The 17,435-nt window shown below is 35.2% G+C and overlaps 1 protein-coding gene across 1 annotated transcript in view; it reads left to right on the top strand.

Moving 5' to 3' along the window:
* Positions 1 to 12,600, top strand: part of MEI4 (meiotic double-stranded break formation protein 4) — a 65,607-nt gene extending 53,007 nt beyond the window's left edge. The window contains exon 6 of the mRNA XM_050972902.1: positions 12,235 to 12,600. Within this exon, the coding sequence (XP_050828859.1) occupies positions 12,235 to 12,483 (249 nt within the window). The 3' untranslated portion in view covers positions 12,484 to 12,600. The remainder of the gene's footprint in view (positions 1 to 12,234) is intronic.
* The last annotated feature ends 4,835 nt before the right edge of the window (positions 12,601 to 17,435 follow it).

Below are 17,435 nucleotides of genomic sequence, written 5' to 3'. Positions count from 1 at the left end.
TATTGACTGTCTGAATCTCCCAATTCTTATAGTCCTGCTAATCACCAAATATAGTTTACCTTTTTTGCTATTGTGCACTTTTGCTTGACAAAAAGGCAGTGTCTTAAGTCAGGCAGTATGAACTTAATGTTCAAACAGAGCTGTGAAATTAAAGATGTTTGTGCCAAACAATCATGATTCCCTGAGGAGTTGAAGGCAGTAAGCTGACTTTTCAGGATCTACTGCCTATTTTCAGTGTTAAGGAAAAAAATTCGTGAAGCTTTGCACAATTTCTGCTGTTAGCAGCAACTCTGTCATTCACCTCCAATGAAGCCAAAGAAAGGCAGCAAAAGGCACTGACTTTATCCAGAAAAAAGTCTTTAATTTCATGTTTCAGCAAGAGATGCATGTACTGTGTCTGGCATTACTTCATTATTACTATTTCAAGATTGTGGTATATCAGAAGTGCTACCTTTGGAATTGCTTGAATTCTTTCAGACAACCTCAGGCTAGACCAAACCTCTGGCTTGGGGATTTGGTAGTATTTCAAAGCTCCATGTCTTCAGACTTCTTATGCTCCTCTTGATGACACAACTGACTTCCTTTTGTGAGCTCTGACTTCCCACAAGCATGGGATTCTGCCTCCTTCCTTTTTTCAGTTGCTTACTAAGTGAGAGCCTAGGAAAAGCAGCACAAATCCTTCTAGAAAATTAGTTGTCATCCTCATGGAAAGTCGTGAGGTGGTATTGTACTGTTCAGCACGTGTATACTCTGTATGCTTCTGGGATGATCCTACGTGTTATTTCCCAGGTTGATCCCTGAGGCCTTTCTGCCTGCCATTCATTCTGATTTGATCATAAGATCACTGTACATCCATGTCTAGAATGCTTCCTTTGTCACCAGATGTTGGCCAGAATATCTCATAAAAATCTCCAGTTTCAACCTATGTAATTAATAGATAAATTAAACGAAAACAAAGCAAAACCAACGAAAAACCCCAAACCAACCAACCAGCCAAAACCAAAAAAATAAAAAATCAACATAGGTTGATTTACTTTTCATTTCATTTGGGTGAAGGAATGATTTACTTTTCATTTCATTTGTTGATATTTCTGTGGCTGCATGGGAACAAGTGGAATATAAATGTGAATAAAAGTTAAGTTCTAGGCATAAGACCAGAAGCATGACATTGGAATTGGGAAGAAGTTGCACTGATTTGCATCATCACCTTCTCTAGCTAGTTATTAAGGTACTTATGCAAATTTAAAGTTCTGCCTAAACTCCCTCAATGGGCAGACCAATGTTTGTGTAATGCCTTCGTGAGTTTTTCGTCCAAGGTTTATTCATTCATCATATGAATGTTATAGACAGCAGTGGTTGTGTTGATATTCCCTGTCAAGCAAGGTGTTGTACAGTTTTCATAAGGAGTACCTTCAAGTTCAAGTCTCCATACTTACCTAGAAAAATGCCTTTCTCTATGGTCATCTACCTTTAGCTAATTCATTCTTTCAAATGATAGAGTAGATGAGATATTTCTTTTCACTAAATATTTTAGAACCATATTAAGATCCCTTGCCTTAATGACAGTTACTTTTCAGAGGAATCCACTTCTGTGCATCATACTTAGTGGGGCTATCCTTCTTCACTGTCCCACACGTACAGCCAGAGTTGGGTCCACTTAAATAATGGTGTTACCATCACCCACATGACAGCCTAATTCAAGAAAAGTTTTGTAAGATACCTACTCTCAGATTGCAGTAGACCCAAGAGGCCTAATATATTCCTCTTATTATTTATTACTTTTTCCAATTTTGACTATAATCCCTTATTTTAAGAATTGTGTTTACTTTATATCTTTGTGTGTACATTTGTATTATCACAGCCAGAAGTTTTATTTTTCATATTGTTACCTGGAACTGCTGTTAACTTTGCCCCTTTCAAGGAATGATGCTCATTAAGATCTTTCACAACAGATTAAGTTTTCTTCTGATCCTAAAAACAAGTGCAAGTTCCTGTAAAAGGAAAGGAGGTTCTTCAGCTAAGGTTTTTCCTTTTTTTTTCTTTTCTAAAAGACAGTGGAATTAAAATTAAGATACTAAGTTCCTTCATCTGCACATGAGTATTTGAGTTGATAACTCTGATAGAATCTTAGACATTCAAATATTGGGTTGGGAAAAAAAATACCCAAAATGTATTTCCTTCTTGTTGCTAAATCCTGTGTCACTTGGGGGCAGAAGTATTTGGAACAAATCATAGGTCATATTTTATTCTGGAAAGAGAATATAGCAGTTGACAAAGTTTCATGGAGAAGTTAAGTAACAGACAGAGTAGTAATGGTTCAATGTGGACCTTGCTGAACACTAGACTAAGATCCCACTAAGGGAACAGAAGGTGGAAGGAGACTAATTAACCCTTTTGGGTGAAGAAAGTCAAAGTGTTTAAATTCTTATTGTCTAGAGGATTGAGAACCAAAAAGAACATTTAATGAGCTATAGTTCTATATGGTGATAATCCTATCTCCTCCCTCTCCAATAGGGAATATAAAATACAGAGTATTAAGAAAGAGAGATGGAACTGGGACAAAACCAAATGATAAATTTTTACATTTCAGACTGGAAAGCTTAAAAGCTTTACTAAATAAATGACTATGTGTCCATATGGCATAGAAGAACCTTAATTCAATTTAAATGAGTTAAATTCAGTAGCAGAAACAGTCGGAGCATGAGTTCCCTATTGGCTAATTCGCTGTCATCAGGGAATCTTGCAGGAATTAATTGCATGGCTACCTTAGAGCCATAAAAATGTAACAGTATTCTCCTTCTTATTTGTTCACTCTGCAAGTTGCTGTATTATCCCAGAAGTTTTCCCTGTGCATATATATTCTCCACAAAAGCACAAGAGTAGTGACTTTTTTTTAATAAAAGAAGTTTGAAGATTGAAACCCTCCTTTAAAATAGGAGGGTTTCTTTATACTGCAGCTGATGTCTTTCACTCATTTGTAATGCTGCAATTGCTATGCCAGATAGTCCAGACCTTCTAAAAACTAGAAATTTTCTAGTTAGTTACAGCATAGCAAAGATGATCCTGTACCTCAATTCTGACAGGATTTGATTTTGTTTCTTCTCTCCTCTTTAAATGAGTCAGTCTCTAATGATTTTCTGTCATGTTTGTGTTAATGTATTCCTGCAGTCATCTGAAATACTTTTGAAGAGCTAGGTGGCCTGTATGTGTAGTATGACTTGTTAATATGATCTTTTAATATCTTTCACATGATTTAAATCTTGTTTGATAAACGAAGCAATTATGTTAAATTGCATTAAATTTAGAGCAAAGAGGAAAGAATTGCATTTCTAAAGGCACTTAAAAAGCTTTGCTAAATTCTTGTATGTATTGCCTACTGGTAATTAGTACCTGATTGTAAATAATGTGGTATGTAAAATAACTAGAGGTATTTTGAATTTTTTCATCTGGTCCACACTTAGGAACATGCTTTATTTCTTTTTCCAGATCATTTAATTAAAAAAACCCCAAACCTCTCCCAAACTGAAGCTAAGCTATCTTTTTGAAAGGCTAGTCATCCTCTGAAATGTTAAAATTTTTCTAATCTTTTCAGGCCAAATTTTTAATAAATACTATTAATACTGTATCTAACATTGCATTCTGATGCACAGTAAACCTGACAAGGATGCTGGCAACTGCAGAAAGACCAGAGTTCTCTCTGAGACTATTTACTGAATGTAGATTATCTTAATTGTGGTAGACTGATGCTATTTTTTTTTTTACACAAAAGGTCATGTGCTGTCTTAATGGTGGTAAGGATCAGGGACTGTTTTCTGTAACCTTCTTGAAACTCTATTAAGCCTTGAAATTGTTCAGGTAAATATCATATCCTAATTTCATTTTTAAAACTCAGCTTTCCATGGAAGCAGCTTGCAGAGTTTTACATAGTGCTAATTATTTTGCTAGTCCAGTCCTTTTCAAAACATCCATGGTTTTGTAGTGAATGTGAAGAGATTTGCATCTTTTTCTTCAGGTTGAAGGTTTGCTTATTTTCCACTTTTCCATTTTTCCCCCCAAACCAGGTTCTTGTGGGAAGTTCAAATTTAAAAAAAAATTGTATTTCGTCCAGATTTCAAAATCAGAGACATGGCCCAGATTCATGGCCATGCCAGTGGGACATTTGTCTTCAATTTTCTAGAGATAGGGGATGGAAAAAATAGAGAAAAGCCGAAAGGTTGGTGATGGGAGTACAGCACAGAAAGGAATGGCAGAGCAGTTTGTAGCTGCTAAGGAAGATGGGAAAGGTTTTCATATGCAGTCCATGTAATATTATCTTTGGTTCAGGCCATCAGAGGAAATCACAGCCTTAGCTGAAAGGTGGATTTCAACTCCTTTTTTTTTTATAAATAACTAGAACTAGATTATCTTTAAGGTCCCTTCCAACCCAAGTCATTCTAAACTTCAGTTCCAACAGGTGCAAGTATGTTCTTGACTTCCAGTGGCATCCTTGACGTGCTGGTTTTTTGCTGCCGTTGTTTATGTTACTCTCTAGTGTTATTCTGGTTTTCTTCAGTACTATGACATTTCTTTTATGCAGTTGTCATACATTATTCGCATGAATGACAATGTGTTTCTGGAAACTTTAGCTTACTCACTGTTATCACGGTCTCATAAGGGCCCCTACAGGTAAATTTATGTCACCTTTCTGTAACAAATCCACCAGACACCTCAGTCACTTACCTAAGACACTGTCTTCTAGATTTCTCAAGTCAGGTGTTGTTTCAGTGGTCTTTGTTCAGATCCTTTTTGACTTTGAATGTACTTTGAGCTCCAGTTGAGTTGGTTTTCCTGTGGTTGTGATTTTTTCCAAAATTAGTGCTTCTGATTCAAATTTAATTGCTTTAAACTTCTATAATATTTCTGTAGTTTGGTTATAATAGCCTTCTTTTAGGTGACTCAGTGCAAAAGAGTGCTCTTCTGCTCATTTTTAGCTTCTTTTCCCCTAAATATTTGTTTTAGCAGAGTCATTTGATGAAATCATCTGTATTTTTGCTAGGGTATTCAGCTCTAATGTATCCAATTCAATCTCAGAACATTATCCTTCAAACCGGTTCTGTGAAGAATAAAAAAATCTGCAGTTCCCCAGTACTTTTCAGTTCTAGTTAGTTTTACTGTGTTGAAGCTTTGGCATAAGAAATTATACCAGAGCAAAAAATGTGCTGGTATAGAGAAGCACATGCTTCTCTTGCCATGTAAATCTTCCTGAATTTTCTTTTGCTTTCCTCTAGGTCATTTCAAGCCCTTCCATTCTCAGATTCCTTTCTTGATAATGTCTTTCTAGCACAAGGAATGAGGCCTGCTCTAAACAACTCTGTGCTCACTGAAAATAGTGGTGTTGTACATCCAAATTTTGGCTTGACTCTGCACTCTTTAAGACATTTTCTTTTAGTCAAGGCCAGTTGTGCCTTTGTCAGCCAACATATCTGAGATTTACAGAATCATCCAGGTGACAGATTGGCTATGTAGAAACTCTTACTTGCATAGCAGACAACTTTCCCCAGAGTACTTCAAATGGGAGTCAAACGATTCCAGTTTTATGAAAAGGAAGCCCTTGGACTTGGTATAACCCAGTAAATTTCACTATATAGTAGAACTCAGAGCATGGAACTTTCTTCAATAATTATTTCATTATTTGTTTCACCTGATATGATAAATTTTAGTATTATAAGCATTTTCCTTTATATAATAATTCCTGTGTATTTCTTACATTTTCTTCTTCAAAGCTAGAAAAACTAGTTGGCTTCTGATGGTCAATTTAGAATTTAATCTGTTTCAAGTTTACTGTGCTTTTTTTGTGTTCTGTCAGGATGCTGCAATTTTCACACAAGTTACAGATTTTCAGTTTCAAAAGGATTTTTCTAAGTGTAACTGTCTTTAGACTTACTGCTGGCATGCTGAACTTTAGAAGGCCAATCTTGCACTGCATATCTCTGCTTTCCAGCATCATGACACTCACGCGTTCTAAACTGCTGCTCTGGAGCTCTTAAAAACCTGTCTTTTTACACTATTGTGCTGCTAAGCAGCTGAAACAAACAAACAAACAAACAAACAAATTTTAAAAAGTAAAGTTGTCTAGACAACTTCTCTGTTTGGATCTTTCCAGAAGAGTCTACTCCAGAAGAGTCTACCAGATAATTAAAGGGAAAGTAAAATTTGAAAGCAAAACCATATTTGCTTACAGTCATACCCATCTGGTTTCTGTAAAGCCTAAAAAAATTGTAGATAGCAATCTGTTCCGTTTTCCGTTTTATGTTTTTCGTCAAAAGGTCTTATTCCTTCCAAAATTAAGTTTTCATGCATGTATGCAAACTTTAAGATACAGTGTGGTGTTCTCATGATTTCATGACATTTTATATTTTATTTGATTTTCAATTAAATATGTTAAATCTCTAATTTCTCACATCTTTAAGCGGTATAAGCAATATTTTCATGTTGTTAAATTTGATTAACCCACTCAAGATTTATTCTACAGACATCTTCCACATAGTTTAAAATACAAGAAATAAGAAAGATAACACTGCTTGTCAACCCTGTCAAACATATATGAAATGATATCTCGAGTCTTCCATATCTCCTGCATCTCTTGAGTTTTACTGTTAAAGTTTGGAAGACTCTCATGATATTCTTTGAAAATTCAGAGATTGGTATGGGATTTGTTGACATAATTGTAGTGGAATATGGGTGTTTAAGACAGATGATAGAATCACTGAAAAACCATTGTTGTCTTGTTTCAGTTATGTCTATATTTTAGTATATATCTATTATATCTATTAATCTATTTGAGGAGAATAGTTTGAGGAAACATATATATGTGAAATATAAACACTTTCCTGAAGATTTTTTATCTATAAAATAAATACAAGATTTTTTCTTAAACAAGAGGAAAGATAAATACATAGCTTAAACACTTCTTCCTAAATCAAAGTTTGGTTTAATATTAAGTTAAATATTGCCTTGAACAGTTATAGAATATTAAGCCTCTAATTATGGAAGATGAAAAGTAACTGCATAATGAGAAGGAAACCTGTCTTCTTTAGCCGTATCATTTTTTATCAATTCAAATTATACAGAGGCTTAGATTCCTTGTATGAAAGGGATTCAGAAAGCAGATGTCAACCTCTTTCTCTTACAAACATTAGTCTTATGTTCCAGCCAGGCTTATCTTTTTCCTCACACAGGGCAATGCCTAGAATGACTTCTCTTGCTCCTTAAGAGTTTTGTTTTGTCTTGGTTTTTTTCCTGGATTTTCTGTTTTCTTCTGCAGCGGATAAATATAAGCATCAAACACACATTTGTTCTCAATTAGTCCAAAACCACCTAGGTTTGCTTATGTTTGGGCTGTTTTTCTTTATGATTTTGAACCTGGAATGGTGGATTCTGTCTCTGGCTTTGGAGCAAGGACTGATCTCATTGAAAATGAAGGGGGATGCAGGTAGAGCCGCTGGTTGTAAGCTTTTAGAGCTGCAAACTAAAAAAGAGAAGATTTTCTTCTCTAAAGTAACTTACTTCAGGGTAAGTTAATGTAAGTTACTAGAGGGTGGGGCAGACAATTAAACTGAGATAGAAAAACATGGGAATGGCCATTCTGCCTCTCACTGTGCTTACAGTACATGTTGAGAAGAATTTGGAGATGTTTTCAAAAATAGTCTCCCAGTATCCATCTATTTGTGTTAGTCCAGGTGAAGAATGATTGATTGATTGATTGATTGATTGATTGATTGATTGATTGATTGATTGATTGACTGATCGATTATGCGTATCTGTGGATTTCACTGTCATACAACTGTTTACTTTTCTTTCACCCCAGACGAGCTTTCAGCTGTCACAGGGTGCTGTGGCAAGCAATTCAAGGGCACGTTCTGTGACATCCTTCTGCCTTGGTTTGTCCTTGGACCAACCATCTGCCACTTGCTAGGTTCAGTTGATTCTTTCCATCCCTAGCATTGGAAGAGATAATTTTAGGAAGTCAAGCTCTATGTGAGGCAAAGTTATCATACTTTTAGGGAAAAAAAGCCTTATGAGATGAAAACCAGCCCAAAAAAAAAAAAAATCTTTTCAAAAATTAATTAATTATGATTCAGTACAAATAAATGTGTATCTTGCATTATTATCAGGGTTGCTTGCCCAGTGCTAGAGTCACTAAAGCAAAGTGATTGCTATTTATTTTCAGAGCTTCTTGTACATTTTCTAAAAGAGGTAAACTATCAAATCTTTTGAAACTAATGTAGCTGTATTTTTCAGCAATCCATTGCTTTCTGATGTGATTTTAATTAATGGAGGAATTTTTATTATTGCTATTATTCAAAACCTAATCTTATTACCTTAATGTCCTATTACCTTTAAAATTTTCATTTATATTTTTCTTTTCAAGACCTGCTTAAAGCACTGGCCTTGCTGTACATAAAACACTTCTTGCAGGACGAGAACTTAATTTCTTGTGTCAACAAACAGTGTCTGTTATTTCAAATATGGTTATTTCATGTAGTACTCTCACAATTGTAAGAAGGCAAGTCCTCCAAAGACACAAACCACAAAAATGCCCTTTCTCTAATACTGAAGTTCATAATTGAAAAATTTCATTAGATTGTTTTGTTGATTGCTTTCTTCTAATAGGGACTTGCATCCTATAATTTCATTTCCAAGTTAGAAATATTCTTAAGTAGCCCATTTAATTTGGAAGGACCCACACAATGACAAGATATACTCACAATCTTTATTTCAGTTTCTTTTCTGAAAAAAATAAAAACAGAACCAAAATCAAACCAATATATTTCACATGCTGCAATTTGTGAAGAATTAATTTTTATAATTTTAGAATAAATTTCAAAAATAACATACATGAGAAATCAGATTTGAAGTATATGACTTGTAGATTGAAATAAAATGTGTTTATAAGTTCCCGTTATCCTAAGAAGGTTTACAGATTCATACTTTTTCATAGAAATGAGATAGCTTTGACTTATATTTTAGGTTTCTTTAATTGGATAAAGGGGATAAAATTTGGGTTTTTAAACTTTATGTGTTTTATGTTACTTGCAAGGCAATTGTGGTTCTTACTCCAAAATGGAAACATCAGTGCTCTGCTGCTGACATATTTAATTTTTTGCACTATGTTGTGGAAATTGTCTTACTAGATAAGAATATTATTGCTTAAGATGTCTTGGGAATTTCTTGTAATGCAGTGTGTCACAAGAGCTAGTAACAGATGACCCTGCTAAGTGATGTGTGCAAGAGGCACAATGCATAGATGCCTCAGGGATATAAGTATCTTCCCTTTGGGAGATAGCAGAGAATAAACACTTTAAATTCTATCAAAAGTATTTTCCAGGGTATGCCTAATAATTATGTCTGGACAGATACTATTGTTGCAAGATTCTTACAGTTGCTTCTGAAACCTCTCTAGCATGAGGCTGTCCAGGATTCTAAAGTGTTGTCAGCACTGTCTTACTCAGGACTCGTGACTGCACATGATGTAGATTAAATTGTTCTAAGAGTTTAGCTGATGATCTCTCCTCTGGAATTTAACTGTTGGTAGTTCCTTGACCCTTTCTGCAGTCACATTTGCTCTTGATCTGCAAGCAGAATAGTTGAAACTGAAGAATCCACTTGAGAATAAAGTGATATTCAGCGTGAGTAAAGACAGAAATAGAATTTCAGAACGTATGGAATAAAAGATGAAAAATATTTTGAAAATTTGGGCTGTGAGAGCATGAATTTAAATAAGGAATTTCACATTATATTAATTTTGCTTGAGATACTGAAAGAGTTCCTATATTGGTTTGAATTTACTTGGCATGTAAATAATTGACATGGTTCTGAGGATTATGATTATTGGGAGGTTGTTCAGGAAAGAGGCATTTCAAATCACAAAACAAAAAGCTCCTAAAGAGACATGCTAATCAGTTAAAAACTGAACCCTGCATCATGACAATTTGGTATTACCCTTTATCTTAACACAGTAGTACTAGAAACAGAACAAAAATATTTTTAGTAAAGACTTTCATGCATGCCTGCCTTAAATATTTTAGAGATGCATATCTGCATGTTATTTAAACATTAAACAACAATTATATATAATCTCTTTCTGTGATTTCGTTTAGTGTGGATATTGTTGGGTTTGTAATTTTTAATGATCAGAGGTTATTTATAGACCATCCACTTAAGATGATTTCTGACTTGTTTTGAAATAAAATGCCTACTATCCAAATGGTCTGAACTGTACTCTGAAAAATGTTTCTCTTGTATTTAGCACTTGAACACAGCAATAAGTAACTTGGAGAGGGATTTCTCAAAGAAAAACGGAAGGGTCAAGAACAGAATTCCCTGTGAGAATTAATCTTCTTTATTCATAAAATGAGAATGTATTGACTTGAGGAAACAATTCAGTGATTCTTGAAAGATATTTCCATTAACCTCTGACCTAGACTGGATGAGTAGAGTAAAACAGGGTTGATTCTACTGAAAACTTAGGTTTTTCAGCATTCTCTTCATAAACGCAAAATTTACCAAATGGTGACCATTTGTTGATAGTTTCCAGTCAGTCACTTTTCTTGTTTTTCATTATGCTAATTTAGAAACATTTTTCTTAGAAGGTGATGCTGTCAAAAATTGCTCCATTTAGGGACTTCTAATTATATACTCATTAGAACTGTAGTGTTAAAATACAGAAAACCATTTCAGTCTCCCTCCTATATGCAGGCATAGTGAGCACAGAAATAAGGTGTAATACTTTTTCATTTTTTGCTGTCTGTTCCGATAAGAATGTCAATACTGAATTCTTAGCAGCACCTTCTGAACTGTGCATTTTTCTTACTGGGGTCCAGAGAGACAGAATAGGAGTATGTAAGGCTAGGGATATGTTTTGGTAATGAACCTACATTTCAAGATTTCTGGAAAACTCAGCAACATTCTTTTGCTACATTGAGGCTTTGCAATGGCATGACTGTGGTGTCTTCATTTTGTCTCTGAGGTGGGAGGCTATCTGAAAACCATTACCCCAGAGTGCTTTAAGACAGATTTTAGGCTTAATTACTGCTCTCTCAGAAAACAAAATGAGCAATCTCTGAGCCAACATCTTCCTCAGTTTTAGCTGGAGAAGGTAAAATGCTGTCTTTTTCTTACAGTCCAGAAACAAATTCTTGGAATCAAGAAAAACTTGTATTTTTTTTTTTGTGAAACCAATGACTGTATAATAGATTTCACACTTTGGAAAGTCTTACAGTATGTAATCTAGACTGAGGAAAATGATTTGATGAGTTTTCATAGACCCATGTGGAAGCCATGACCGATCTGGCTTTGTACCTCGGGTCTAAACAGTTCTTTAGATTTGCTAGAGCTCTTGGTCCATTTTCTAAAATATATAATTAATTTTCTAGCAGCTATTATTTTACCTTTCAGTTCTGATCATCTACCTACTGTAATTGCAGCCTTTTTCAGAGCAAGGTCATCTCATATTATTGGTAGATTTTGCTGTTAAGGACACAAAATTTCATTCCAGAGAGACAATTCTTCAAGGCTTAAGTTTGTATCTTACCAGATATTTCCTATATACAGATAGCTTATGTGTAAATTTCCAGTTTCTAGATACAGGACAGGTAAATTTCTATTGGATAAAGTTGTAAGAGTTCTAAAAAATTATTAGTTTGGTCAGTGTCCTTGTTCTAGCTTATTTGGCAAACTGAATATTCTACTTTAGGTGGCTTACAACTGGCTTGTGCATTTTCTATTGAGATTGAGATTTTGGACTTTTAATTTGCTTTTGGAGGTGTCACTTGAATAAATGAGTGTCTATATTTAGGAGTAAAAAATTCTTTTTTTCTTTTTATTTTATTTCTCAGAAATCCACCAATTCTAATTCTATGCCCAAAACAAACAAAGCTGTTATTGTAGCTGTTTTTCTGTACATCACTATGGTATGTCACAGCCTGTGGATAATTACATAAAGCAAACTTTCTCTCTCTCATAATGAGGAGATTATGTTGATTTTTTGTTTGTTAGTGTGATGCAGTCTTAATTGTTTGACTGTTACCACAAAAAGGAAAACATTTTTTAGAAGTAATCATACTGAAAGTATAGGTGTACTGATTATATAAATAATACTGCAAATTTTTACAGTATTCCTTAAACTGTCATCTGAGATGTTAAGCTGCAGAAATGTTTCACACTCTACTTATGTAATGATTTTTTTATTCCCAGGCCCAGTCTGTGTATGACATCACCCAGTATGAGAATATTTTTCTTTTGTGCATGATTCTGGAACAACTTCTTCAAAATGAGACAGAAGAAAGTAACATTTCAAGCTTAGACTATGGAAAAGAAAAAATCAAATTTTTGAAGAACCTTGATCAAGTTATTCTTCATCTCTCAGATGAATTCCCTTTGTTTTCATTGTATTTGTGGAGAGTGAGTGTTCTTTTGAACTCAGGTCAAATGCAAATTGATTAAAACAAGCAGCCTACTTTTTAACTATGCATTTCTTGTGGGATTGCATTGGAAAAGTTTCGAGCTAGACAGTGATATTTTCCTTATTGAGAAACATTTACTTTAAACAACTATTCTATACAGGAGTTTCAGAGATAATGCAATTTATTTCCAATTCTGAATATAGAAAAAAATGTAATAATCCAGGTGCCATTTTCAATAAATGCTGTTTCTTGTAATAGAAAACAGTGTGTTGGTGTTTGTCCACACAGTGAAAATGGAACAAAGAAAGTTGTTTCAGGTGCTGTGTAAAATAAACACTTTGAATTTTAAAGTACAGTCGTAATATGTGTGTAGGACTTCCAAGCTAGGAGACTAATGCCTCTCCTTTAAGAGTTGTGTATCCTCTCTGTGTTTTAAAGACAGTGTCTGGTTGGTTGAAATAAAAATGTTAATTTAAACTTGATAATTTATCAGTAAAAAATTGTACAGGACAGACTTCATTACTGATAATCAAATGAGTCATCACCTGAACAAAATAAAATCTGGTGCTCAGTTTCACAAATTTCTTACATTCATTGTATACTGCTTGGCTTTAATTGTGTATGCACAAGTTTAGGTACAATAGGCCTAATTCACTCTGAGTTATGATATCAGAGATCTAATCTGAAAAGCTGTAACTCATTTAATAGTTATTTTAAACCTTTCTGTTCAAAATTAATGAATATTGCTAAAATCCCCTTTGGTATATTTACATATTATCTGATATTTAATGGGGGTTTTATGGTATTATATTCATAGTAATAATTAAAGTAACATATTTTAACATAAATTGTCTTAAAGGGTCTTTAAAGTATGAGCTCAACAATATCTTAACTGAACCAAAGTCTTTGATAAATCTAAAGGATAACGGTTATAATTAATTGCTCTGTTTCTCTGTTAGATAAACAAGATTTTAGTTTTATTACGTCTCCTAGAAGTGTATATTCAGTATAAATGCAAAACATTTTGAGCAGTAGTCCTCATTCTTCCCCTTGAACTTGTCAATAAATTTTTATGTCAGGAAAATTCTCTGAAACACCAATATCTTGTTAATTTGAAGGCATGTATTTTGTAATAAACCTCTGCTTTATATGTATGTAAAATACATTGATATTTAAAAAGCTTTGATGCTGAATTGGCTCCCCAGAGAGTGTTTCTTAATTAAGACACTGGCCCCCATTCTCTTTCTTAAGCTTCCTGTTTGATATGTCCTATGGTAACCTTTGTTTAATGCTTTCTTCTAGCTAACTTTCTTCCAACAGAAATGCTTGATTTGCATTTCTGGCTAGTCACATCAGAAAAATCAGATAAGTTGAGCCAAACCAAAGAAAATAAGTCTGTGTGTAAGTTTAGTAGCTACTCAGGAACTGTACCCTTTTTGTTGCTGCTTTACTTGTTTGTTTCATTCTGGTGGAGGATGAGTTCTTCCTTCCCCCTCCATAGCACTGAAAGCATGATTGCAAAAACAGAAAGGAAAGGAATAAACAAAATGAACGATTATCTAATTGATGTAATAATTTTCATTTTATTCTTTTATCAAAAAAGCTTCATTCAAATATAAGTATGCAACCAAAAGACACAAAACGCAGAAGGACACTGACATCTTTATAATGGCAAAATGTGTATTGTTTCAAGCCTGTTATTTGAAAGAAAAGTTTCAACCCTAGATTGCATACCATTTGCTCATTGATTGGCAAAAAGTATTTTTGATGTTAGTAAAGCAATTCAGGCAAAAAGAGACACATATTTTCTTCTTTGCAGATCGCAGCACTTTCTCACCGGTAAGCTCTCTAGGCCACTGAAAAAGCGGTGGATATTTTGGGAAATACGTTCATCCTTGGTGAATTTTGAAGTAACTGCTCACTTGAGACATGATTTTGGAAATGTGTTTTTTCACAGCACAGAAAAGACAGGGTTTTGTATCCAGAGATGACACAACTACATGTCACTCACGCTCTGACAGGGATTTGGAGCAGTTGCGCTGCTTTGAAAGTGTTGAGGCAGAGTTCCCCTTGTGATGCTATTGCCGCAATCTAGGCACACACTCACCTCTCTGCAAAAGTGCTGTTAACTGGTCAGCTGGGGTCTCCTTATCTGCTTAGTGCAGAATTACATAGGGCAGTGAACTACATTAAGGAACACCTCAGCTTTGGTGTGGGCAATAACCCCTGTGGTCAGAATACTTGCTAGGTTGTTTTCTCTTGTTTCTTGGAGATTTTTCACTAAGAGGGGACTTGCCTCAAGATAAAAATGTACAAAGGCAGACTTGTGCATTTAGATGTCTCCATGTGGTTATCTAATCTATGAAAAAAAGATTGGTCTGGGTATCTAGCTGCTACCCTAAAGGTTTGCCGATCTTCTCTAAGTCATGTGTCACATGTCCTCTCTTCATGTAGATGCCTCTGATACCCTGAAACATCTCTAGTGGCACTGTCACTTGAAAGTGTCTGCTTAGACAGCTGACCAGTCATGATAGCATGAGCTTAGGTATGGAACTCACCACTACAAACATGCGTTTAGGTGTCTTAATCTGAAAACTAAACCCCACATTTGCGATACCTTATATGTTTTAGAGTTAAACTTAGGAAATCCTAAGTTTAAATCCCTGCTCTTCAGGCAATTTCTGCTCTTATCTAATGACTGTTAGATGTAATTTGAGTAAACACCACTGTCTTTAGTTTTGAAATTACCAGGATGAGATAGTCCCTGGAGGATTTGCAACCAGGTTACAAGAAACCTGCCTGCAAAGTAGGTTTGACCATACCCTGTCTGGCCTCCAGAGAGGAGTAGCAAATTCGGAGAAAGTGCTCTTTGCTGAGTGTAGACTATTGGATGTCTCAAAAGAACGATCTCAAGGTCCAATGTGCTGAGCATAACATCTCATAGACTTAAAGAGGGAACACTGAAAATAATTTGCTCTGACCTGTCGTTCTCTGGAGTGTTTTACATGATTTACCCTTGAAGTTTTAAAATGAACAGTTCAAGGATATTTCTTTTGTCTTGCACATCTCTTTTTCTGTAAATACATGTACTTTAGATGTTGGCAAAATGCTATTGTTCTGCAAATGCAAATTGTTCAGCCTTATAAAAACAAATGTATATATAAGCACACACAGTTAAATTATATATTTATATGGTTGAATTACCAATGCTTATTTATTAGTAGCCTAAAACCAGTTTATGATTTTATAATTGGTTATTCTGCCACATTTGTAGCTTTCTGGGTGACTTTCATGCCTGTCTCTATCTGTTTTAAAAAGCATTTTGTGGTAGAGTGTCTTGTTTTACAAAAATAGAAAAATTATGAGACAAAGAAAATAAATTTTTGTTTTACTGCTGCTTCAATGACTGTTCTATTCCCTGAAGAGTTTTTCTTGCCTACTAAATGGCAGCAATGGGTGGGATTTTGAAGTAGACTGTCTCAGAATGTTTTTGTAAACTTGGTTGGGAATGTTTTTGTAATCTGTCCATAATTTATTGATTTTACAAGTTATTTTTTATATATGTTGGTAACAGTGAAAATGAAGTTATAGCTTATTTTAATCCTGTAATAATATTTTTTTTCATTCAGTTATCTATGCATTACTGTCTGATACAGTTTGTAGTTTACTGTGGTGCAACATTAGTTGATGTTCAAAGGATCATAGGAAAATTTGGGTTGGAGGAGACTTCAAGGTCTCCAGTCCAACTTCCTGCTTCAATCAACATTAGCTGTGGGATCAAATCAATGTTGGTTAAATCAATGTTGTCTGCTGCTATTTCAGTGTTCAGTCAGGTATTGAAAACTCTCCGCTAGGAGACGGAGCCTGGATCTGCTCTTTTGCTTGGCTTTCTTCATGGTGAAAAAAATGTTCCCTTGTCTACAGTCTGAACCGGTATACAGTTACTTCATTTATGATCAGTATCTTAGGTCTTCTCACCACCCAGAGCCTGGATCTGTCCCCTTGCAGGGTCTCCCTGCAACCATCTCTTTCCCAGCTGATCAGGCCCAGCTCCCTTAACCCCCCTGGCAGCACAGATGCTCAAGCCCCAGGCGTTTCAGTAACCTTGTGCTGAATACGCTTCAGTTTATCCACATATTTTTACTGGGGGCCCAAAATGGACAGCAGTGTAGCTGCAGATTAACAGGTGCTGATTAGAGAGAGGTAATCCCTTCTCTTAAACTGTGCTCCTGCTGGCACAGCCCAGGATGCCCTTGGCTCTCATCACTGCCACAGGCACTGCAGGCTCACAGTCAGGTCACTGCCCACCAGGGCCCCCAAGAGCTTTGCCTGCACAAATGCTGTCCAGCCAGGCACTCCCAGCCTGTATCACTGCAAAGGAAACTTCCTTCCCAGGCTGGGCACTTTGCATTGGTCCTTCCTGAAGTGCAAGTCTCAGTGATCAGCTTGAGAGAGAAGTAGTTAAAAACTACAGTCAGATAAAATCAGAGGACTACATTAACATTAGCATCTTACTCTATTTCAGTTTAATAATAAAAAGAAGGGTGAGTTTTAAAGTATTTTTAATTATTCATAATGCTAAGCACAAATACAGGAAAAGCAAAGGATGTTTGTTGTGCTTGTTTTCATTCCCTGAGCAGCTGTCCATATATGTATGCTTCCCTTTAGAACTCAAAGTTTTATTGATTTTTTTGCTTCTATATACTTCTAGCTTTCCTGGATTGTGGTTTTTCAGTCTGTCACATGCCAGTAAGGGTTTTTTTTTGTTCTGCAGTTCTTAATTGCCTTGATTTGTGACAATTTCTGCAACTTCATCCAGATGGTCTGTTTCACTTAGGCCTTTATTAAATCAGTTCCCCCTTACGTAAATTGTTTCACCTTCTTTATCTTTTAGTTTTTCCTATTTTGCATATAAGTAAATTTACTTAGTCTGCACCTGCTACTTTGATTGAACAAACAAAATTAGTTTACAGCCTTGCTTTAATTAAGCCA

Source organism: Serinus canaria, chromosome 3 (assembly GCF_022539315.1).
Source record: "Serinus canaria isolate serCan28SL12 chromosome 3, serCan2020, whole genome shotgun sequence".
Classification (NCBI taxonomy): domain Eukaryota; kingdom Metazoa; phylum Chordata; class Aves; order Passeriformes; family Fringillidae; genus Serinus; species Serinus canaria.
Note: the sequence above shows the minus strand (reverse complement) of the source record. Positions and strands in the feature narration are given on the sequence as shown.